The sequence below is a fragment of the Bacillus rossius genome, chromosome 15, assembly GCF_032445375.1.
Source record: "Bacillus rossius redtenbacheri isolate Brsri chromosome 15, Brsri_v3, whole genome shotgun sequence".
In the NCBI taxonomy this organism is placed as follows: domain Eukaryota; kingdom Metazoa; phylum Arthropoda; class Insecta; order Phasmatodea; family Bacillidae; genus Bacillus; species Bacillus rossius.
The window spans coordinates 36,956,114-36,980,818 of record NC_086342.1 but is presented as its reverse complement, the minus strand read 5'-3'; the positions used below and the strand labels follow the sequence as shown (position 1 = coordinate 36,980,818).

At 46.5% G+C, this 24,705-nt stretch overlaps 1 protein-coding gene across 12 annotated transcripts in view; it reads right to left on the bottom strand.

The window, feature by feature from the left end:
* Positions 1-5,144: 5,144 nt before the first annotated feature.
* The window catches only part of LOC134539300 (protein kinase C and casein kinase substrate in neurons protein 1), a 244,370-nt gene continuing 224,809 nt past the window's right edge, over positions 5,145-24,705 (bottom strand). For all 12 annotated transcript variants that reach the window (XM_063381218.1, XM_063381214.1, XM_063381211.1 and 9 more), the window contains 2 exons: positions 16,206-16,360; positions 5,145-5,712 (listed from right to left, as the gene is read on the bottom strand). In XM_063381218.1, coding sequence (XP_063237288.1) covers positions 5,600-5,712; positions 16,206-16,360 — 268 coding nt within the window. In that variant the 3' untranslated portion in view covers positions 5,145-5,599. The remainder of the gene's footprint in view (positions 5,713-16,205; positions 16,361-24,705) is intronic.

Here is a 24,705-nt window from a genome sequence, read left to right as displayed (position 1 = left end):
ACAATTTCTGCATGAATTTGCATTGGACTTTCAACTTATTTCCTTGCATTTCTGATCCATACTAACATTTCACCCTCAAAACCTCAAAAACACAGGTTCCACTGCCAAACTCAAACATTCTGAACAGTAGCTGTAACAATTACAGTTTGTGCTGCAAAATCCCGTTCACAAAACAAGATGTCTTAAATCATTAAGTAAATTTTTTTTATCCTTTTTGTTACATTGCACTATTTTATTTGGCCAGGAATTGTGGCCAGTAAAGCCACTTGAATGCATTGAAGTTTCTTCTCAATATGTTACTTTTTACTTTATTAGCAAGTAATTTTTTTTTTCAGCTGCTTAGTTATTTAAATTTGCTCCACAGACGAGTTAAATATTTAAGTTAAAAAAAAATATTAATATTCACATGGTGTGACAAAACTTTTAACACTCATTGGATCCAATGTTTAACACAACTAGAAGTTTCTTTCAGGGAGCAAGGAAGTGGCCATCAACAGTAGCAAGAACTAAAGCAACTAGCATCCGATGCATTAAAAATAACAAAATTGGTTTTTAAAAATGGAAAAAGTGTGGTCTTGAAAAATTATTTAAATATATATTAATTTATTTGGACTTTACATATCGTCAACAATAAGTCAATGGACAGGTATTGCTTCCACAATAGAAATTTCAACTCGTAACAAACTATAAATAATACCTTGCTACACAATTTTCTTAATTGAAAATTTTATCTATGGTTTAATTTGTTCCATAATGGAGTTTAAATTTTTTTTTTGCATTAAAGTAAGCTTTGGGATAATTCACATGTGATATCAATGTTTTGGACTCCAATAATTGCAAACAGCTGTGTGGGATTGCGAGATGCATCGCAATGCAACTTTACGAGCTGCGGGAAACGTCACCTTCGAGGAAGGAGCTTACCCGGACGGTCACAACTCTCACCGTTCGCTCCGCTGCGATGCCAACGGTCGGCGACTTACAGTGTGACAGGAAATACGTAGGGCTTCTTATTGAGTGGGGTTGCTTTGCAATCTGATCTTGGGAATTTTTCAAGTTAAAGTAACCATTTACCATCAGCAAAAGTTAAAACATGTGCCTATTCCTATTGGTTTATCTGCATGCCTGTTCAGAGCCCTCATCGGTGAAGGAGCACGCTAATCCTTGGATTTTCACCCACGATGGAGTGGCTAGAGAGACATTGTGAAGAACGACCAGATGCGTGCGTGCCAATAAAAAGAACTATTTAAGGGATACAAATGAACCTTTTAAGCAAATATGATGAGTTTACTAGGACTTCAGAAAATAGCATCAAGTTCCTTGAAAGAAAACTAGCCCCCCCCCCCCCCCATGCTTGTTTGATTGTGTATCTTAGGCCCGAATTCAGAGTTGACCTTCGAAAGTGCATCCAACTCTCATTCATCTGGCAGACTCTCCACCTCTCATACTTCAAAAACGCCTTTCGAATGACTGCCAGCTGAAAGCTTGTTCCCATCCACTTTCAGTGAAGATCTGGCAACATGGCACAAAAATTTTCTTAGATCAAGTACTTGGAGTGTGTGTGGAAAAGCGCCCTATTTAATTTTGATTGTATTTTGTTTGCTCTCCCGCTGAAAATAATATTTTGTTTGGATTGGACACGAGGTTAGGGTTACCAGACACTGATAATAAAAAAGGACGACATTCATCTCGCAAAAGGAGGACATTTCACTAAAAAGGAGGACAATATATATATTTTTTAAAAAAACCATGAATTAATTACAATGGAGTACGATATTTTACAATGTTTTTGCATTTAATACAGTTTCAGTATAAAGAATCAAACAAACTACGCATATACAGCATATTAAAAACACGTGCTTCTGCATGTGCTGCTACCTGTCAAGCTGTCATAGTACTACTTACTAGTGGGATGACTCTGCGGACAGCGCGCGCTTTGCCCAGAGTGTAACTGCAGGAATTATCTCACTTTATAAAAAAGCCGGACATTTTGGAGCATTAAGGAAAATCCGGCCGGACGCAAAAAAATACATAAAAAGGATGACATGTCCTTTTGCCGGACGTCTGGTAACCCTACACGAGGTTGAGAAATGTTCTTAATATGGATACGTTGCCTATAAAATTATAGTGTTTTCTCCAGATGAAAAAGCGATTATTTTTGATCTCGTGAGAAAGCACAAAACCGTAATCGAAAACAAAACAATAAAAACAGATGCAGTTTCTTACAGAGAAAAAAAATTGTTTCGAACTCTTGATCCCGACAAAAATAAAACGCGCCTGCTAAAATTTCTTATATACCTTCGCGGAACTGGATTTTCATTTTTAAGATCATCAAAAAATTCAAAAACCTCGTCAATGTGATTTGGAAATTCATCCAAATCTTCTGCCATCGCTACAAAACACGTGTCTGATGCACACTTTGCGGGCGAAACGATTTCTTTAAAAAAGCATATTTAATTCCAAACTATATTTTACATATCTGCCATATGACAAAAATGTTTTAAACAATTACAAACATACATGAACACGTTTTTATGTGGAAATTATATATTAAAACTAGGGGTGAGCCAATCACCACATTTGCCGATCATGCCGATGCCCGAAATGTTGTACCGATCATGCCGATTTTTTTGACCGATTAGTGCTCTTTTAAGTTGGTTGTAAAATATGCTCCAAATTACTTAAGTTAAATAATTTTACTTGAAACTACTCATTACTGAATACCCTAAACAAATTGGTTACATATATTTATATTTATATGACAAACTTTTGATTTAGACACTGATTATTAGTTGTTCCCATAAACTGATATGGAAATCTATTAATCCCTTTAACAAAATCTATAACACACTGTTGACCAACTAATTATCGTCACACAATTCGAAAATGAATGTTTGTTTACATTTTTCCGCTTTTTGACGCGATTTAAAATGCTTTCTGCTTGATATTAAGACGCTGTTCCAACTATATGCCAGCGCCCCCGGCTGACGTGGTATGGCCACTCACGTAAGGCTGTTCCAAACACCGCCACCGTTCGCCCAATCATCTGCTTGCTTTTGTATTTATCGGGTGTCGCTGTTCCAAGCTGACGTCAGTGCCCTGAGCGGTGTGCGTAGGCTTTTAAAACTTCGCCTGTTTGTCTTATCTATCCAAACATTATGCCGGATAGGAAAATAAACCCCGTAGTTTTACGTATTTTTACAGTATATTTTTTGAGTTTAACATTATAACGTGAGCGTTTGTAAGCTTTTGTTTGCTTTAGTGCATTTATGACATGTTCAGTGGCGGCCATGTTGCGGTGTTTGTTTACCAGTGACGAGAAAAGTCTTTTACCCAGTACATATTTAAATTTCGCTTAAAAACACTGCGATTTCGTGTAAAAATGCTGTGTTATGGCGATTTCGCGTAAAAACTGTATTTTACGATGATTTCGCGTTTATCGTTGTTTAATCGCGATCGCGAAAAGAACAGGCATGACTTATTAAATGGTTTGGTGTGCTTTTGTTTACTTTTTTTTAACAAACGTACTTTTCATGAATATGTTTATTTTTTAAGAATAACTTTACTTCATTTTTTTTTCTGCAGAAAAGATTAAAACACGTTAGTAACGTAAATGGTACTTAAAAACGTAAGCCAAAGTTCTGAAGCAAAAAATATGTCAGCGCTTTTGTGTTACATAGAGATTTTTTTTGTCTTCAGAAAGCGGTAATCGGCAAAAAGGATCGGCATGCATGAAGCCGATCATTCAAATGACAAAAATGACCAAAATCGGCCGATCTTAATTATCAGCAATCGGCATCGGCTCACCCCTAATTAAAACCATCAACTGCTCCGCCGATTTTCAACTGAACAGGCATTCGAATGAGCTTCAGACCACATTCACTTTCAAGTGGTTGGCTCTCCTTATCCAACAGTCAACCAACCACTGAAAAACGTCTCTGCCGAGCAGCTTCAATTGGAAAGCCTTTCGGTGTGTGGATAACCGTCGAAAGAGCTCTCTGAATTCGGCCCTTAGTAACCTGCCATGTACCAACACACAAAACAGTTGATGGCATCTTCGGTCGTACCAACACGCAGACTGAAGGTAACCAACCAAGGAGCGAAGAATGCACTAATAACATCTATAATATAATAACTTACCATAAACCTAATAACATTCAACCTTATGGAATTAAGTCTTTTGTTCAATAAAAAAGAATAATTAGTTACTGGCACCATTTTTTAATACAGTTCTTAAGTTTTTTAAAAAAATTCATTACTAACACTGGCAACTGGGTATCTTGGATTGAACACCCTTGCAATTGGTAATAAGTTTTCTCCGACAGAGAAATTCCACATTCTACATGATTACAATCAATACAAATGACTGGATAATGGTAGCTAAGGGCCACAGGATGTTTATTTCGAAACAAGTTAGAGTCTATATTTTACCAAACTCTCTTTACAAATTATTGAAGTTAGGATTGATATAGTATATACTTAATTAATTTCAGCTGCCTTCATATAAATTTTTTTTTAAAAATCTGACATTCAAGCAAAACATTTTTAGGTGTCATCTCCCCCTTAACTATTCACTCCTAAGTCCTAACTAATTTATACATCTGTACACTGTATACTTCACACATTTCAGAATTATCTGCAAATATTTATTTTTTAAACAAAAAGAAATAAAATTCAAAACCTAATTTTAATAATAACCAATTTCTTTCTGGCCAAAAAAAAAATTAGAATACTACATTCAACACCTTACATAATCTCCAAAACAGTAGGCATCACAATTAACTACACAACTACTGTATGTTTTAAAGCAGCAGTACTGTGAACTTTATACCAATCTCAAAACAATCAAATAGGCCAAAAAATAACAACACCAACCGCAAAACATGGGCACCATTGAATTCTGAAGATAATTGACGAACAGACTGTTGTATTTACATCACTGTTTTGAAACTGTAACGATTTGTCCACCAACACAGAACATATGAAAACAACTAGATTACAAACTCCTTAAAATTTCACTTTGCCATTGATTCAGTCTCATGAACAATCTTAGAAACATTTTCCACATAAATATTTTATACAAAATTCTCCCTTCATATTCTGGTGCAAAGTTTCCAAACTCAATAATGATGCCTATGCTGTAGCTCTTTTTTTTTTTTAGTCTTAGCTTTAATACACAGTATATTACAACATACACTGTAAACATAGCACTTAACGAGACAGTACCACTTATAAACTGTAGCACTCGTAAAGGCAGTACGAGTGTCCTGATTCTGTAAGGAGTGCTGAAACAATTTTCACTTGAAAATGGCGACAAGCTATCTTTGAAATACCAACTCTGTGTCCTGAATAAAAGATGAACTATAGTGATTGGATCTAGGTGGAAAAAAAAATAAAAGTGTAGTAAAACATTCTAGTAACAGCGGAATCTCGTTTCAATGCACCTGGTGCGTGATGAGAACGTGAGGCACGCGGGGCATTGTAGCGAGATCCTGCGGAAGCCGGCTGGAGGAGGTTCCAAAGACAGCTGCGTCGCGGCGCGGCGTGGCGAAAGGAAGCACTGCGTGATCGTGGTGTGTCGGAGCGAGGGGGACGGAGGGCACTACTGCGACACCAGCTCCACGTAGTTGGCGGGGTAGAGGCCCACGCGGCCGTCCTTCCTGCCCTTGCACCAGCCCTGCTCGTCCTCGTCCTCCAGCTTCTCGAACACATCACCTGCGCAGCCAACAACCAACAACACGTCACACCTCCGGAGAAAAACTAGCAACACGTCGCACCTCCGGAGAGCAACTAGCAACTTATCACACCTCCGGAGAGCAACCAACAACACGTCGCAGCTCCGGAGAGCACCCAACAACACGTCGCACCTCCAGGGAGCAACCAACAAAACGTCGCAGCTCCGGAGAGCAACCAGCACCGCGTCGCTCCTCCGGAGAGAAACCAACAACACGTCGCACCTCCGGAGATCAACCAACAACACGTCGCAGCTCCGGAGAGCAACCAACAACACGCCGCACCTCCGGAGAGCAACCAACAACACGTCGCACCTCCGGAGAGCAACCAACAACACGTCGCACCTCCGGAGAGCAACTAACACATCGCAGCTCTGGAGAGCAACCAGCACCGCGTCGCTCCTCCGGAGAGCAACCAACAACACGTCGAACCTCCGGAGAGCAACCAACAACACATCGCACCTCCGGAGAGCAACAAGCACCACGTCGCACCTCCGGAGAGTAACGTGCACCACGTCGCACCTCCGGAGAGCAACGAGCACCACGTCGCACCTCCGGAGAGCAACCAACACATCGCAGCTCTGGAGAGCAACCAGCACCACGTCGCTCCTCCGGAGAGCAACCAACAACACGTCGAACCTCCGGAAAGCAACCAGCACCGCGTCGCTCCTCCGGAGAGAAACTAACAACACGTCGCACCTCCGGAGATCAACCAACAACACGTCGCACCTCCGGAGAGGAACGAGCACCACGTCGCACCTCCGGAGAGCAACCAACATTACGTCGCACCTCCGGGGAGCAACCAACAACATGTCGCACCTCCGGAGAGCAACCAACAACACATCGCACCTCCGGAGAGCAACAAGCACCACGTCGCACCTCCGGAGAGTAACGAGCACCACGTCGCACCTCCGGAGAGCAACGAGCACCACGTCGCACCTCCGGAGAGCGACCAACATCACGTCGCACCTCCGGAGAGCAACCAACACATCGCAGCTCCGGAGAGCAACCAACAACACGTCGCTCCTCCGAAGAGCAACCAACAACACGTCGCACCTCCAGAGAGCAACAAGAAACACCACACCTCCGGAGAGCAAACAGCACCTCGTCGCACCTCCGGAGAGCAACCAATTACACGTCGTACCTCCGGAGAGCAACCAGCACCCCGTCGCAACACGTCGCAGCTCCGGAGAGCAACCAACAACACATCGCACCTCCAAAAAACAGACAGCAACACCACACCTCCGGAGAGCAACCAGCACCCCGTCGCACCTTCGGAGAGCAACCAACAACACGTCGCACCTCCGGAGAGCAACTAACAACGTCGCAGCTCCGGAGAGCAACCAACAACATGTCGCACCTCGAGAGAGCAACCAACAACATGTCGCACCTCCAGAGAGCAACCAGAAACAACACACCTCCGGAGAGCAACCAAAAACCTGTCGCACCTCCGGAGAGCAACCAACTACACGTCGCACCTCCGGAGAGCAACCAGCACCCCGTCGCACCTCCGGAGAGCAACCAGCACCCCGTCGCACCTCCGGAGAGCAACCAACCACACATCGCACCTCCGAGTAGCAACCAGCACCGCGTCGCACCTCCGGAGAGCAACCAACAACACGTCGGACCTCCGGAGAGCAACCAACAACACGTCACAGCTCCGGAGAGCAACCAACAACACGTCGCACCTCCGGAGAGCAACCAACAACACGTCGCACCTCCGGAGAGCAACGAACAACACGTCGCACCTCCAGAGAGCAACCAGCAACACCACACCTCCGGAGAGCAACCAGCACCTCGTTGGACCCCCGGAGAGCAACCAACTACACGTCGCACCCCCGGAGAGCAACCAACTACATGTCGCACCTCCGGAGAGCAACCAGCACCCCGTCGAACCTCCGGAGAGCAACCAACAACACGTCGCACCTCCGGAGAGCAACTAGAACCGCGTCGCACCTCCGGAGAGCAACCAACTACACGTCGCAGCTCCGGAGAGCAACCAACAACACGTCGCACCTCCGGAGTGCAACGAGCAACACCACACCTCCGGAGAGCAACCAGCACCCCGTCGCACCTCCGGAGAGCAACCAACAACACGTCGCACCTCCGGAGAGAAACTAGCACCGCGACGCACCTCCGGAGAGCAACCAACAACACGTCGCAGCTCCGTAGAGCAACCAACAACACGTCGCACCTCCGGAAGGAACCAGCAACACCACACATCCGGAGAGCAACCAGCACCTCGTCGCACCTCCGGAGAGCAACAAACTACACGTCGCACCTCCGGAGAGCAACGAGCACCATGTCGCACCTCCGGAGAGCAACCAACAACACGTCACAACTCCGGAGAAAAAACAACTACACGTCGCACCTCCGGAGAGCAACCAACACGTCGCACCTCCGGAGAGCAACCAACAACACGTCGCACCTCCGGAGAGCAACCAACAACACGTCGCACCTCCGGAGAGCAACCAGCAACACGTCTCACCACCGGAGAGCAACCAGCAACACGTCTCACCACCGGAGAGCAACCAACAACACGTCGCACCTCCGTAGAGCAACCAGCCCCCATCGCACCTCCGTAGAGCAACCATCACCCTGTCGCACCTCCGTAGTGCAACCAGCACCCCATCGCACCTCCGTAGAGCAACCATCATCCCGTCGCACCTCCGTAGAGCAACCAGCACCCCGTCGCACATCCGTAGAGCAACCAGCACCCCGTCGCACCTCCGTAGAGCAACCAGCACCCCGTCGCACCTCCGGAGAGCAACCAGCACCTCGTCGCACCTCCGGCGAGCAACCAATTACACGTCGTACCTCCGGAGAGCAACCAGCACCCCGTCGCAACACGTCGCAGCTCCGGAGAGCAACCAACGACACATCGCACCTCCAGAAAGCAAACAGCAACACCACACCTCCGGAGAGCAACCAGCACCCCGTCGCACCTTCGGAGAGCAACCAACAACACGTCGCACCTCCGGAGAGCAACTAACAACGTCGCAGCTCCGGAGAGCAACCAACAACATGTCGCACCTCGAGAGAGCAACCAACAACATGTCGCACCTCCAGAGAGCAACCAGAAACAACACACCTCCGGAGAGCAACCAACAACCTGTCGCACCTCCGGAGAGCAACCAACTACATGTCGCACCTCCGGAGAGCAACCAGCACCTCGTCGCACCTCCGGAGAGCAACCAGCACCCCGTCGCACCTCCGGAGAGCAACCAACCACACATCGCACCTCCGGGTAGCAACCAGCACCGCGTCGCACCTCCGGAGAGCAACCAACAACACGTCGGACCTCCGGAGAGCAACCAACAACACGTCACAGCTCCGGAGAGCAACCAACAACACGTCGCACCTCCGGAGAGCAACCAACAACACGTCGCATCTCCGGAGAGCAACGAACAACACGTCGCACCTCCAGAGAGCAACCAGCAACACCACACCTCCGGAGAGCAACCAGCACCTCGTTGCACCCCCGGAGAGCAACCAACTACACGTCGCACCCCCGGAGAGCAACCAACTACATGTCGCACCTCCGGAGAGCAACCAGCACCCCGTCGAACCTCCGGAGAGCAACCATCAACACGTCTCACCTCCGGAGAGCAACTAGAACCGCGTCGCACCTCCGGAGAGCAACCAACTACACGTCGCAGCTCCGGAGAGCAACCAACAACACGTCGCACCTCCGGAGTGCAACGAGCAACACCACACCTCCGGAGAGCAACCAGCACCCCGTCGCACCTCCGGAGAGCAACCAACAACACGTCGCACCTCCGGAGAGAAACTAGCACCGCGTCGCACCTCCGGAGAGCAACCAACAACACGTCGCAGCTCCGTAGAGCAACCTACAACTCGTAGCACCACCAGAGAGCAACCAACAACACGTCGCACCTCCGGAGAGAAACCAACAACACGTCGCACCTCCGGAGAGCAACCAGCAACACCACACATCCGGAGAGCAACCAGCACCTCGTCGCACCTCCGGAGAGCAACAAACTACACGTCGCACCTCCGGAGAGCAACCAGCATACCCGTCGCACCTCCGGAGAGCAACGAGCACCATGTCGCACCTCCGGAGAGCAACCAACAACACGTCACAACTCCGGAGAAAAAACAACCACACGTCGCACCTCAGGAGAGCAACCAACACGTCGCACCTCCGGAGAGCAACCAACAACACGTCGCACCTCCGGAGAGCAACCAACAACACGTCGCACCTCCGGAGAGCAACCAGCAACACGTCTCACCACCGGAGAGCAACCAACAACACGTCGCACCTCCGTAGAGCAACCAGCCCCCATCGCACCTCCGTAGAGCAACCATCACCCCGTCGCACCTCCGTAGTGCAACCAGCACCCCATCGCACCTCCGTAGAGCAACCATCATCCCGTCGCACCTCCGTAGAGCAACCAGCACCCCGTCGCACATCCGTAGAGCAACCAGCACCCCGTCGCACCTCCGTAGAGCAACCAGCACCTCGTCGCACCTCCGGAGAGAAACCAGCACCCCGTCGCACCTCCGGAGAGCAACGAGCACCACGTCGCACCTCCGGAGAGCAACCAACAACACCACACCTCCGGAGAGAAACCAACAACACGTCGCACCTCCGGAGAGCAACCAGCACCCCGTCGCACCTCCGGAGAGCAACCAACAACACGTCGCACCTCCGGTGAGCAACCAACAACACGTCGCACCTCCGAAGAGCAACCAACAAAACACGTCGCACCTCCAGAGAGCAACAAGCAACACCACACCTCCGGAGAGCAAACAGCACGTCGTCGCACCTCCGGAGAGCAACCAACTACACGTCGCACCTCCGGAGAGCAACCAGCACCCCGTCGCACCTCCGGAGAGTAACCAACAACACGTCGGACCTCCGGAGAGCAACTAGAACCGCGTCGCACCTCCGGAGAGCAACCTACAACACGTCGCAGCTCCGGAGAGCAACCAACAACACGTCGCACCTCCAGAAAGCAACCAGCAACACTACACCTCCGGAGAGCAACCAGCACCCCGTCGCACCTTCGGGGAGCAACCAACAACACGTCGTACCTCCGAAGAGCAACTAACAACGTCGCAGCTCCGGAGAGCAACCAACAAAATGTCGCACCTCCAGAGAGCAACCAGAAACAACACACCTCCGGAGAGCAACCAACAACCTGTCGCACCTCCGGAGAGCAACCAACTACACGTCGCACCTCCGGAGAGCAACTAGAACCGCTTCGCACCTCCGGAGAGCAACCAACAACACGTCGCAGCTTCGGAGAGCAACCAACTACACGTCGCACCTCCGGAGAGCAACCAGCACCCCGTCGCACCTCCAGAGAGCAATTAGCACCCCGTCGCACCTCCGGAGAGCAACCAACAACAAGTCGCAGCTCCGGAGAGCAACCAACAACATGTCGCACCTCGAGAGAGCAACCAACAACATGTCGCACCTCCAGAGAGCAACCAGAAACGTCGCACCTCCGGAGAGCAACCAACTACACGTCGCACCTCCGGAGAGCAACCAGCACACCGTCGCACCTCCGGAGAGCAACTAGCACCCCGTTGCACCTCCGGAGAGCAACCAACAACAAGTCGCAGCTCCGGAGAGCAACCAACAACATGTCGCACCTCGAGAGAGCAACCAACAACATGTCGCACCTCCAGAGAGCAACCAGAAACAACACACCTCCGGAGAGCAACCAACAACCTGTCGCACCTCCGGAGAGCAACCAACTACACGTCGCACCTCCGGAGAGCAACTAGCACCCCGTCGCACCTCCGGAGAGCAACCAACCACACATCGCACCTCCGGGTAGCAACCAGCACCGCGTCGCACCTCCGGAGAGCAACCAACAACACGTCGGACCTCCGGAGAGCAACCAACAACACGTCACAGCTCCGGAGAGCAACCAACAACACGTCGCACCTCCGGAGAGCAACCAACAACACGTCGCACCTCCGGAGAGCAACGAACAACACGTCGCACCTCCTGAGAGCAACCAGCAACACCACACCTCCGGAGAGCAACCAGCACCTCGTTGCACTCCCGGAGAGCAACCAACTACACGTCGCACCCCCGGAGAGCAACCAACTACATGTCGCACCTCCGGAGAGCAACCAGCACCCCGTCGAACCTCCGGAGAGCAACCAACAACACGTCGCACCTCCGGAGAGCAACTAGAACCGCGTCGCACCTCCGGAGAGCAACCAACTACACGTCGCAGCTCCGGAGAGCAACCAACAACACGTCGCACCTCCGGAGTGCAACGAGCAACACCACACCTCCGGAGAGCAACCAGCACCCCGTCGCACCTCCGGAGAGCAACCAACAACACGTCGCACCTCCGGAGAGCAACTAGCACCGCGTCGCACCTCCGGAGAGCAACCAACAACACGTCGCACCTCCGGAGAGAAACCAACAACACGACGCACCTCCGGAGAGCAACCAGCAATACCACACATCCGGAGAGCAACCAGCACCTCGTCGCACCTCCGGAGAGCAACAAACTACACGTCGCACCTCCGGAGAGCAACCAGCACCCCGTCGCACCTCCGGAGAGCAACGAGCACCATGTCGCACCTCCGGAGAGCAACCAACAACACGTCACAACTCCGGAGAAACAACAACCACACGTCGCACCTCCGGAGAGCAACCAACACGTCGCACCTCCGGAGAGCAACCAACAACACGTCGCACCTCCGGAGAGCAACCAACAACACGTCGCACCTCCGGAGAGCAACCAACAACACGTCGCACCTCCGGAGAGCAACCAGCAACACGTCTCACCACCGGAGAGCAACCAACAACACGTCGCACCTCCGTAGAGCAACCAGCCCCCATCGCACCTCCGTAGAGCAACCATCACCCCGTCGCACCTCCGTAGTGCAACCAGCACCCCATCGCACCTCCGTAGAGCAACCATCATCCCGTCGCACCTCCGTAGAGCAACCAGCACCCCGTCGCACATCCGTAGAGCAACCAGCACCCCGTCGCACCTCCGTAGAGCAACCAGCACCCCGTCGCACCTCCGGAGAGCAACCAGCACCTCGTCGCACCTCCGGAGAGAAACCAGCACCCCGTCGCACCTCCGGAGAGCAACGAGCACCACGTCGCACCTCCGGAGAGCAACCAACAACACCACACCTCCGGAGAGCAACCAGCACCCCGTCGCACCTCCGGAGAGCAACCAACTACACGTCGCACCTCCGGAGAGCAACCAGCACCCCGTCGCACCTCCGGAGAGCAACCAACAACACGTCGCACCTCCGGTGAGCAACCAGCACCGCGTCGCACCTCCGGAGAGCAACCAACAACACGTCGCACCTCCGAAGAGCAACCAACAACACGTCGCTCCTCCAGAGAGCAACAAGCAACACCACACCTCCGGAGAGCAAACAGCACGTCGTCGCACCTCCGGAGAGCAACCAACTACACGTCGCACCTCCGGAGAGCAACCAGCACCCCGTCGCACCTCCGGAGAGTAACCAACAACACGTCGGACCTCCGGAGAGCAACTAGAACCGCGTCGCACCTCCGGAGAGCAACCAACAACACGTCGCAGCTCCGGAGAGCAACCAACAACACGTCGCACCTCCAGAAAGCAACCAGCAACACTACACCTCCGGAGAGCAACCAGCACCCCGTCGCACCTTCGGGGAGCAACCAACAACACGTCGTACCTCCGAAGAGCAACTAACAACGTCGCAGCTCCGGAGAGCAACCAACAAAATGTCGCACCTGCAGAGAGCAACCAGAAACAACACACCTCCGGAGAGCAACCAACAACCTGTCGCACCTCCGGAGAGCAACCAACTACACGTCGCACCTCCGGAGAGCAACTAGAACCGCTTCGCACCTCCGGAGAGCAACCAACAACACGTCGCAGCTTCGGAGAGCAACCAACTACACGTCGCACCTCCGGAGAGCAACCAGCACCCCGTCGCACCTCCGGAGAGCAACCAGCAACCCGTCGCACCTCCGGAGAGCAACCAGCACCCCGTCGCACCTCCGGAGAGCAACCAACAACAAGTCGCACCTCCGGAGAGCAACCAGCACCCCGTCGCACCTCCGGAGAGGAAACAACAACACGTCGCACCTCCGGAGAGTAACTAGCACCGCTTTCGCACCTCCGGAGAGCAACAACAAAACGTCGCACCTCCGGAGAGCAACCAACAACATCACACCTCCGGAGAGCAACCAGCACCTCGACGCACCTCCGGAGAGCAACCAACAACACGTCGCACCTCCGGAGAGCAACCAACAACACTTCGCACCTCCGGAGAGCAACGAGCACCGCGTCGCACCTCCGGAGAGCAACGAGCACCGCGTCGCACCTCCGGAGAGCAACCAACAACACGTCGCAGCTCCAGAGAGCAACCAACAACACTACGCACCTCCAGAGAGCAACCAGCAACACCACACCTCCGGAGAGCAACCAGCACCTCGTCGCACCTCCGGAGAGCAACCAACTACACGTCGCACCTCCGGAGAGCTACCAGCACCCCGTCGCACCTCCGGAGAGCAACCAACAATACGTCGCACCTCCGGAGAGCAACTAGAACCGCGTCGCACCTCCGGAGAGCAACTAGAACCGCGTCGCACCTCCGGAGAGCAACCAACAACTTGTCGCACCTCCGGAGAGCAACCAACAACACGTCGCACCTCCGGAGAGCAACCAACAACACGTCGCACCTCCGGAGAGCAACGAGCACCGCGTCGCACCTCCGGAGAGCAACCAACAACATGTCGCAGCTCCGGAGAGCAACCAACAACACGTCGCACCTCCAGAGAGCAACCAGCAACACCACACCTCCGGAGAGCAACCAGCACCTCGTCGCACCTCCGGACAGCAACCAACTACACGTCGCACCTTCGGAGAGTAACCAGCACCCCGTCGCACCTCCGGAGAGCAACCAACAACACGTCGCATCTCCGGAGAGCAACTAGAACCGCGTCGCACCTCCGGAGAGCAACTAGCACCGCGTCGCACCTCCGGAGAGCAACCAACAACACGTCGCACCTCCAGAGAGCAACCAGCAACACCACACCTCCGGAGAGCAACCAGCACCTCGTCGCACCTCCAGAGAGCAACCAACAACACGTCGCACCTTCGGAGAGTAACCAGCACCCCGTCGCACCTCCGGAGAGCAACCAACAACACGTCGCATCTCCGGAGAGCAACTAGAACCGCGTCGCACCTCCGGAGAGCAACTAGCACCGCGTCGCACCTCCGGAGAGCAACCAACAACACGTCGCACCTCCAGAGAGCAACCAGCAACACCACACCTCCGGAGAGCAACCAGCACCTCGTCGCACCTCCAGAGAGCAACCAACAACACGTCGCACCTCCAGAGAGCAAAAAGCAACACCACACCTCCGGAGAGCAACCAACAACACGTCTCACCTCCGGAGAGCAACCAACAACACGTCGCACCTCCAGAGAGCAACCAGCAACACCACACCTCCGGAGAGCAACCAACAACCTGTCGCTCCTCCGGAGAGCAACCAACTACATGTCGCACCTCCGGAGAGCATCCAGCACCCCGGCGCACCTCCGGAGAGCAACCAACAACATTTCGCACCTCCGGAGAGCAACTAGCACCGCGTCGCACCTCCGGAGAGCAACCAACAACACGTCGCACCTCCGGAGAGCAACCAACAACACGTCGCAGCTCCGTAGAGCAACCAACAACACGTCGCAGCTCCGTAGAGCAACCAACAACACGTCGCAGCTCCGTAGAGCAACCAACTACACGTCGCACCTCCGGAGAGCAACCAACAACACGTCGCACCTCCAGAGAGCAACCAGCAACACCACACCTCCGGAGAGCAACCAGCACCCCGTCGCACCTCCGGAGAGCAACCAGCACCCCGTCGCACCTCCGGAGAGCAACTAGCACCCCGTCGCACCTCCGGAGAGCAACCAACAACACGTCGCACGTCCGGAGAGCAAGCAGCACCCCGTCGCACCTGCGGAGAGCAACCAACAACACGTCGCACCTCCGGAGAGCAACTAGCACCGCGTCGCACCTCCGGAGAGCAACAACAACACGTCGCACCTCCGGAGAGCAACCAGCACCGCGTCACACCTCCGGAGAGCAACCAGCACCCCGTCGCACCTCCGGAGAGCAACTAGCACCACGTCGCACCTCTGGAGAGCAACCAACAACCACCGAGCTATCTCTCGACTGTCGTTGGGCGACAACTAGCACCACGTGGCACCGCATCGATCATGATGCTTTGCACACACTGTCGACACATTTCCATTAAATAATTTATACTACCCTTAACGTACTTATTAAAATACCAATACAGGCTAGTTATTTAAACACACAGCGAACCAGAACAGTTCAATGTTAATTTTTTAACCAAATTGAAATTTGCGTGTGTGGGTCACAGCACACGTTATTAAGCATAAAAATGGCATAAAATGTTGACCCATACGCAGGTAAGTACAGCACACAGACTGCTCGGTGTGTTACCTTGCTTGAAGCTGAGCTCGTCCGACTCGGCGCCCTCGTAGTCGTAGAGCGCCTTGACCGGGACGCCCGGCTCGCCCGTGTCCACCAGCGCCTCCCCGCCCTCCTCGTCCCACTCCTCCTCGTCGAAGGGGTTGGCTTCCGACCTCGTGCCGTTCCTGCGGGCAGCAACGCCTCGCATCACGAGCCTCTGCCTGCCTCCACCCGACTCATTACCACAGGCGGCATTTCAGCCTTTCCACTGGGGTGGAAAGGACTACCCACGGGTCTGCGGGGGTATGGAACGCTTTAAATAACTAGCATTAAATTGCTTTTTTAGACTCTTTTCACCACAAACCACCAAATAATCGCTAACATTATCTATTTACCCTAAAAGATTAATTGTTAGTTAATTTAATTAATAGCCTAATGATTTGGTAAAATTAGATATCATTTACACACAACTCAAGAGTATGCCTATTTTTAATTGATTGAGTGCTCTGCCTGATCTTTTTCATGTAAGTTTGTAAATTATTGATATTTTTACTTTAAAAGGTGTGACTAAATACTGGGTTGGTCAATTCTGGTAAGGCAACTGCCACCCTTTGCAACCCCCCGACTTACGCCCGTGCTGATACCTGAACCGTTCATTTCCAAAAGTAACCAAGTCCATTCTTATAGCAAAATGTGGTTATTGTAGGGATGGGCCGTGACCCAAAAACTCGAGCAAAGTCGAGCAAGTAGTTGAAGCTCGACTCGAAAGTCAAGTTTTTTATACCAGGCAGGATGAGACAGCCTACATGAAAAATAGTGTGAAATTGTGAGAACAATCTGTAAGGTTGGGATAGCTACATTAAGAATTCTGTGACCCATGAATTTATAAGGTAGCTAATTTAACCTCACCTATTACGATTTTATGCAATTTTAATAGAGCTAACCATTCAAACAATGTTTCAGTATTATAAATACAGATATACTAATCCAACAAACCATCAAAACAATTTTAAAGTATTTCAAATGTAGATAACCCAGCCAACCATCTTATCATTTGTAATGTAGCTGCCCTAACCAATTTTTAATAAGGTGAACTACTGGTAAACTACTTACTCCATTTATCACAATGCTCTCTTAGTAGACATCTGCGAGCAGGGTTTTTATAAGTCGAGTCGAGTTCGAGTCGAATTCTAGGCAAAAACTTACGAGTCCGAGTCAAGTCGAGCGAGTAGCATTTTTCACATATTAATTCAAAATCAATGTATCTACCAAAAAAAAATATACGTATATATTTTTTTGTAACAGTAAAACCCTATTAAAAAAATTCCTACTTAAGAATATTTTCTGCATAACGGTAAAAAAAATTAGAACTGGCACTGTAAACAAATACAATTTTAGAATTTTACACTTAAAAATTTCCTGTTAATGAGTCTAACTCTAAATTTCTTGGTAACCTTGAGAATTCTATTAACAGGGATTTACAGTAAGTTATAGAAATTTACCTAGTGAATTTGTGAAACTACATTTAATTATAAATAACGTACAAACAAACTGTGGTTACAATAGAGTTTTTACACAAGAAAAAATTTTCAATTAGTTTATTACAATTTAAAACGAGGGAAGATTTTTACAAAATTATGTTAACAACTTTGGTTAGGTAAAAGTCTCTCATGCAAAAAAATTAGTTGTTCCACATGTTGTGGCAAGAGATTCTCTCTCTTTGAAGTAACTGTATTTCCTGCAGAAGAAAACAGTCTCTCGCTTGCTACTTGTGTAGCAGGAATCCCCAAGTACTTTTTTGCCACTGGTGCAAGTAAATGGAATTTTGATTCATTTTCACCACCATGCCAATGGATTTTCTGAGCGGGGAATAGTGCCCTCCCTGAAAAAAGTCCTGATCTGAAGATCTCTCTCAACGCTCTGCACTTCTACAAAAAAAAAAAATCACAATAATTAGTTCAGTATAGGAAAAAATAAAACTGAAAAAAAAAAAAATTATAGAAATAACTCACTAGGTGTTCTAAATTGCTGTCCTTTCATTTCTTCAAAAACAGACCAGATATTGCTACTATCACTGCTGCTTGTAGGTACACATGATTTACTTTCATTAGTACGTAACACTTTGTGAGGGCTGCATATTATAACTTTTCATTTCTAGGGCTTCTTTACTTATTTCATGCATTCCTAAGTCTTTTTCATACTTATCAAGAAGAACGGCCTTAGGATCAAGCATCGTGGCGGTCCTATACACTTTATTCTTTTTGTATTCCAGGAATCTCGACCAAACACACTGGCTTCAGTTGTTTTGCAAACAACACAGCTGAACCAGCTCCACTTGCATCAATTTGTTTCTTTAAAACACTATCGATTCCAATCAAAACTGGAATCACCATGGGTAATGTTGGAAGTCTGTCTACACACATTTCTTTAGTGGCTTCATAGATTGGCTGAAGCACTTGCACCATACCTTCTGCCATCTTCCAATCCTTGGCCGACAGTCCATCCCTACCATTTTCTACCAAATCAGCCATGACAGGTTGCTTCTGTTATAGCAACCTTGAAAGCATCAGATATTCACTGTTCCATCTGGTGTCGACCATCTGAATGATTTCATGAACTGGAAAACCTCCTTGTTTTTGTTTGGAGTGCAGTCTTTCCCTAGCCACATTGCTATGACTGTAATACGTCACTATATTTCTGGCAGAAGCAAGCAAATCAATTATACCGAGACCTTTCTTTGCATCACTGATGGCAAGTTGAAGCGAATGAGCAAAACACTGTATGTGTTCATACCCAGAAAGTGAAACAGCATTCACTATGTTTCTTGCATTATCAGAGACAACATATATAGGGGCAGTCACCTCAGCAAGGCCCCACGTGTGAAGAAGTTCTGTCAGTTTTGAACTAATGATTGCCCGGAAAATGTGAAATGCTTAACACATGTTTTTTGAGCTGAAAGTTGTTTGTTATGTAGTGAGAAGTCAGAGATATATATCCTTCTCCACTCCGAGAGGTCCACATATCAGTTGTGAAGGTCAACGAAAATATGCTCCCTTCAATATCAGTCACCAATTCATCTTTAAGGATCTTTGACTGCTCATCAAACAATGCTGGGATTACAGACCTTGAAAATGTAGTTGCTGATGGCCGGTTGTACCGCGGCTTCATGGTTTCACAGAGTTGTTTGAAACCGTAATCTTCAACTATTGTGTAGGGCTGGAAATCTGTTGCCATCATTTTTCCTATACACATTGTGATTTCTTTTGCTCGGGCATGATCCCGAGGGAACTTTGCTGGCTTCTGGAATGCTTCACCAAGGGTCGTTTGCTTGAAATTGTTATTTATTTTTCATTTCTGTGAAGTTGTTCTTGTTGAATGTTCTTCCTTTAGTTTCTTGTAGAGGTTAAGTTCATTAGAATGCTTCTCTAAATGACGAATCAAACTTGTAGTGGAACCAGTTGGAGTCTTCAGAGATTTGAAACATGTTTTGCACACTGCATCACAACTGCCATGCTTGTTGTAAAAGTTCCAAATTACTGACTTTCCTGGAAACTGCGAAGAATGAGATGATGTAGCATCCATCTCAACACTCAAAACGCATTACTTTCACAACATAAAACCTAATTTTTGAAAACTTCTTTACTATTCTGCTCACAAAAATATCCACGCTTAATTGCATTTAATTATATACAAATCCCAGTAGTAATCAGTTTTCAACTGCTATGCGTTAAATTACAGAAGTAAAAAAAAAAATTAATCACGGAAATTCGTAAATCCCGGGTACGTAAAAATGATGTGTTAATGTATACGGTAGATCATGATACATTATAAAGTAAAGGATAATAGTGTTGTTAAGACTTTTATTCCAATATGAGTCTTTTTTTTCTAAAGGTACAGTGCAAGAAAAGCATGCTCGAATTTAGAGTTGTTGAAAAGCCACGAGCTCGAGTTCGAGTATTACTAAAAAACTCGACTCGAAACTCGAATTTCGAGTACTCACAGGTGACTATCTCTTAGAAAACAACTCATGCACAGTAATCTACGGAAATTTTAGGGTTGAAATAATTAAATATGAGAAACAACATACTTTACGCTATTATCAAAATGCATTTACATCTAATGAGTTTTCCAGAATCAAATGGGAATAAAATAATCAATTTAAAAAATAATAATAAATAGGAATGAATGATAATTATATTTTACTGACCTACTAAACAAAAATGCCTCATTGGAAGGCAAGTAACATTAAAAGTAGAAACATAATTATTTTTTTTTAAATTTCTGCAGTTACTCTAGCTCGGTTCGATTTTTAAGAACTCGACTTGACTAAAAATTATCAAGTGTGGACTTGACTCAACTTAAAGATATTATTACGGAACTCGGCTTGGCTACTCAACCCAAATATTTGCAGACTTGTCCACCTCTTGTTTATAGCCAAAACAACCATTCCAGAGCTCGAAACAGAAAAAGAGCTTCACTCATTTCATATTTATGGAGAAAAAAAAACTGAAAGTTCAGTTTCGTTTAACATAATTTTTTTTTATCGGATTTATTGTTTACTAAGGTAGTAATTCATTATTCTTTTTAAAGAGTTTAACAACTCATCGACACTGAGCTCATTCGAGACAAGCTCGCACAACGGAACAATTCAGAAATTTCAGGGAAGAAATCAGGAAATGGAAATGTGCCCTACCAAAGTGATGCCCAGGAATCCAGAAAACTAAATCATTATGTACGGACAGAGATCCTCCCAAATGCAAGTAAAGTGCCTTATTACCATGCACCACCTAGTTGGAAGACTGCTAAAATACAGTTGCTGCAGATGCAAGACCATTCCCATGGTTGAAAAACTTAATTTTTTTGAGAGAATATCTTTTTTTTTATTCAGTTGGCAGTCTTACAACAATAAGTTATTATTAGGGATGGGCCGGTCGAATCCTCGAATCCTCGAATCCCACCGAATCTCTAGTATTCGAAGGATTCGAAATTCGAGGGAAAAGATTCGGGATTCGAGGAAAAATATTGATGTAAATGTAGTACTTTAAAAACTTAAATGCTTACAATTTACTTGGCCTGTTTACGTTTTCCTTGGAAAACATCATATTGAGGTACAGTAGAACCTCGTTAATACGTGATGGTCAGGACAGAGATAATCACAGACTAGCGATTAAAAGCCCGGAAGGTCTTGTCAAGCTTCTCAGACACCGGCGAGCAGCTGGGTTTATAGCCCAGGAAACAAAGGTTTCAACCTGTGAAAAATTTGTCCAAAGCTGAATTTTTGCACAGTGGTAGAGCCGACTATGCTTAATAACATACCGAAAGTTTACCGCTGTAGACCTTGTGCGTATCACTGAAAATTTGCAGTTAAGTCCTAGATGACAGCGACTTGCAGCAGTTCATTAAAATGCTTCCCATTTTCGCACTTTTTACCGTAGACTCTCGATAGCTATATGAAAATAATCTTAAAGCACTACTACTCACATTTATAATGAATAAAGTTCTAGAAGTTAATATTAAAGGTAAGAAAAAAAATGTTAAATTAATGCAATAAGTTTTTTTACATCAGTCAAGGCAATAAAAACAATTCACTTAAAAATAAAGGGTCTTACGCAAATATTTCTTAAACAAAAGTTGTTGTATAGTTCTTAAGCTTTACAGGGACATATCTATCAAAAGTCTAGCTTAATTTATAGGATCACTAGAGACTCCCGAGCTTATCAATGTCGTCTACGCACTGCGACAGAGTCACAGCCGCAAGCGCTGTGGCCACTCTCACTCCCACGAAATCGAAGATTTTTAATCTTTGTAAAATTTGATCCTAACTGAAATTTAAAACAGTGGTAACATTCAAGTTTTCTAGCAACATTTGAAATGTTTACCTCCGCAAACCTTGCGCGGAACACCGAAAACTAAAAGTTAAGTCCTAAATAATACTTTATTGACCACTTAACAATATGGCACTATAACGTAATTTCTATAGTATACTTTCAGAATAGCAAACCAAAACTTACTCAAAACATTATTCTTAATGATTAAATTTAAAAATCTTTCACTACGTTTGACTAAATATGATATTTATTCAATAATATTAGAAGAGAGGTGTTCTGAAAAAAAGGGCACAAATGAAAATACGTATAACAAAAACACGTAGAGCCCGATGTGAAATCATTAAATAAAAGTAGATGCAAAGTTCTTAAACTATAAATTAGTTTATTTGTTGAGAGCTTGGTACAATGTGTCTGACCGCTAAAGCGATCCGAGCCACGCAGTGTATACTACTGCGAGGTTGTCGAAGTAGGCTCGGGTCGGGACGAATTTCGCTGTAAAGAAACAATGGTTTTTAATACATGGAAAATTATCCCAAAGAAGAAACTTTGTACAGTTGTAGAATGAACGTTTCTTAGTAACATATCAAAAGTTTACCGATGCAAACCTTGTGCATCACGCCAAAAACGAGCAGTTAAGCCCAAAATGTCAATTTTTTGCAATGATCCACAATAATGGATATTGCAAATGCAGTTTATGGAGTAGACTGACAGTATGGAACCCAAAATAATCTAGAAACATTGCCCTATCTGAGGATAGTGATAAAAAATTACAATGTTTAAACACCTTTCTATAAAATAGACAATTTAAATCATTAAAGTTAACGAATTCACTTTCATTCAATTTTTAGGAAATATAAATACATTTTACATAAACTTAAAGAGCCCAAAATGGAAATCGCTTAAAGTAAACGTTGTTGCATATTTATTCATCTTTAAATTGGTATATTTTTTAAGTGTCTCATACAATTAGTCTGACCGCTAAAGCGATCCGAGCCACGCAGTGTATACTACTGCGATGTTGTCGAAGTAGGCTCGGGTCGGGACGAATTTCGCTGTATAGTAACAAAGGTTTTTAATACATGGAAAATTATCCCAAAGAAGAAACTTTGTACAGTTGTAGAATGAACGTTTCTTAGTAACATATCAAAAGTTTACCGTTGCAAACCTTGTGCGTCACGCCAAAAACGAGCAGTTAAGCCCAAAATGTCAATTTTTTGCAATGATCCACAATAATTGATATTGCAAAAGCAGTTTATGGAGTAGACTGACAGTATGGAACCCAAAATAATCTAGAAACATTGCCCTATCTGAGAATAGTGATAAAAAGTACAATGTTTAAACACCTTTCTATAAAATAGACAATTTAAATCTTTAAAGTTAACGAATTCACTTTCATTCAATTTTTAGGAAATATAAATACATTTTACATAAACTTAAAAAGCCCAAAATGGAAATCGCTTAAAGTAAACGTTGTTGCATATTTATTCATCTTTAAATGGGTGTATTTGTTAAGGGATTCATACAATTAGTTTGACCCCTGAAGCTATCCGAGCCGTGTAGTGTGTACTATTGCGATGTTGTCGAAGTAGGCTCGGGTCGGGACGAATTTCGCTGTAAAGAAACAAAGGTTTTTAATACATGGAAAATTATCCCAAAGACGAAACTTTGTACAGTTGTAGAATGAACGTTTCTCAGTAACATATCAAAAGTTTACCGTTGCAAACCTTGTGCGTCACGCCAAAAACGAGCAGTTAAGCCCAAAATGACAATTTTTTGCAACGATCCACAATAATGGACATTGCAAATGCAGTTTATGGAGTAGACTGACAGTATGGAACCCAAAATAATCTAGAAACATTGCCCTATCTGAGGATAGTGATAAAAAGTACAAAGTTTAAACATCTTTCTATAAAATAGACGATTTAAATCATTAAAGTTGATAAATTCATTTTCATTCAATTTTACGGAAAAGTTAATACATCTTGCATAAATATAAAGAGCCCTACGTGAAAATCGCTTTCAATAAACGTTGTTGTCTATTTATTCTTCTTTAAATGGGTATATTTGTTAAGGGATTCATACAATTAGTTTGACCCCTGAAGCTATCCGAGCCGTGTAGTGTGTACTACTGTGAGGTTGCCGAAGTCGGCTTGGGGTCGGGACGAATTTCGCTGTTAAGAAACATGGAAAATTATCCCAAAGCAGAAACTTTGTACAGTTGTAGAATAAACGTTTCTTAGTAACATGTCAAAAGTTTACCGATGATCCCTTGTGATCACACCAATAACGAGCAGTTAAGTCCTAAATGATAATTTCCCAAACGATCCACAAAATTGTGTTTCGTAAATAATTTAATAACTCTATAAATACTTTTTTTAGGTAGGCTCCCAGTATACAGCAAACTTGGTTTGTCCTCAAACGCCATACTACTACGGTAATAGGAATATGAAATCACTACAGACAAGATTTTGTTCCGTTTACTATGGTTAAACCAGAGCTAACCGAGAAATGACCGAACGTCCCGGAAAGTTGTGATATTTGACGATATTGCGCGATTAGCACACCCGTACGTGACTATAGAGAATGGATAGTTTCCTTAACCGTTAGGATTTCTGGTACGAACACAGGTAGGGTCATAAAATATGGTCAAACTCTTGCAAAAACATCCACCACCGCTCTTTGCCACTAGCAATCCAACGACG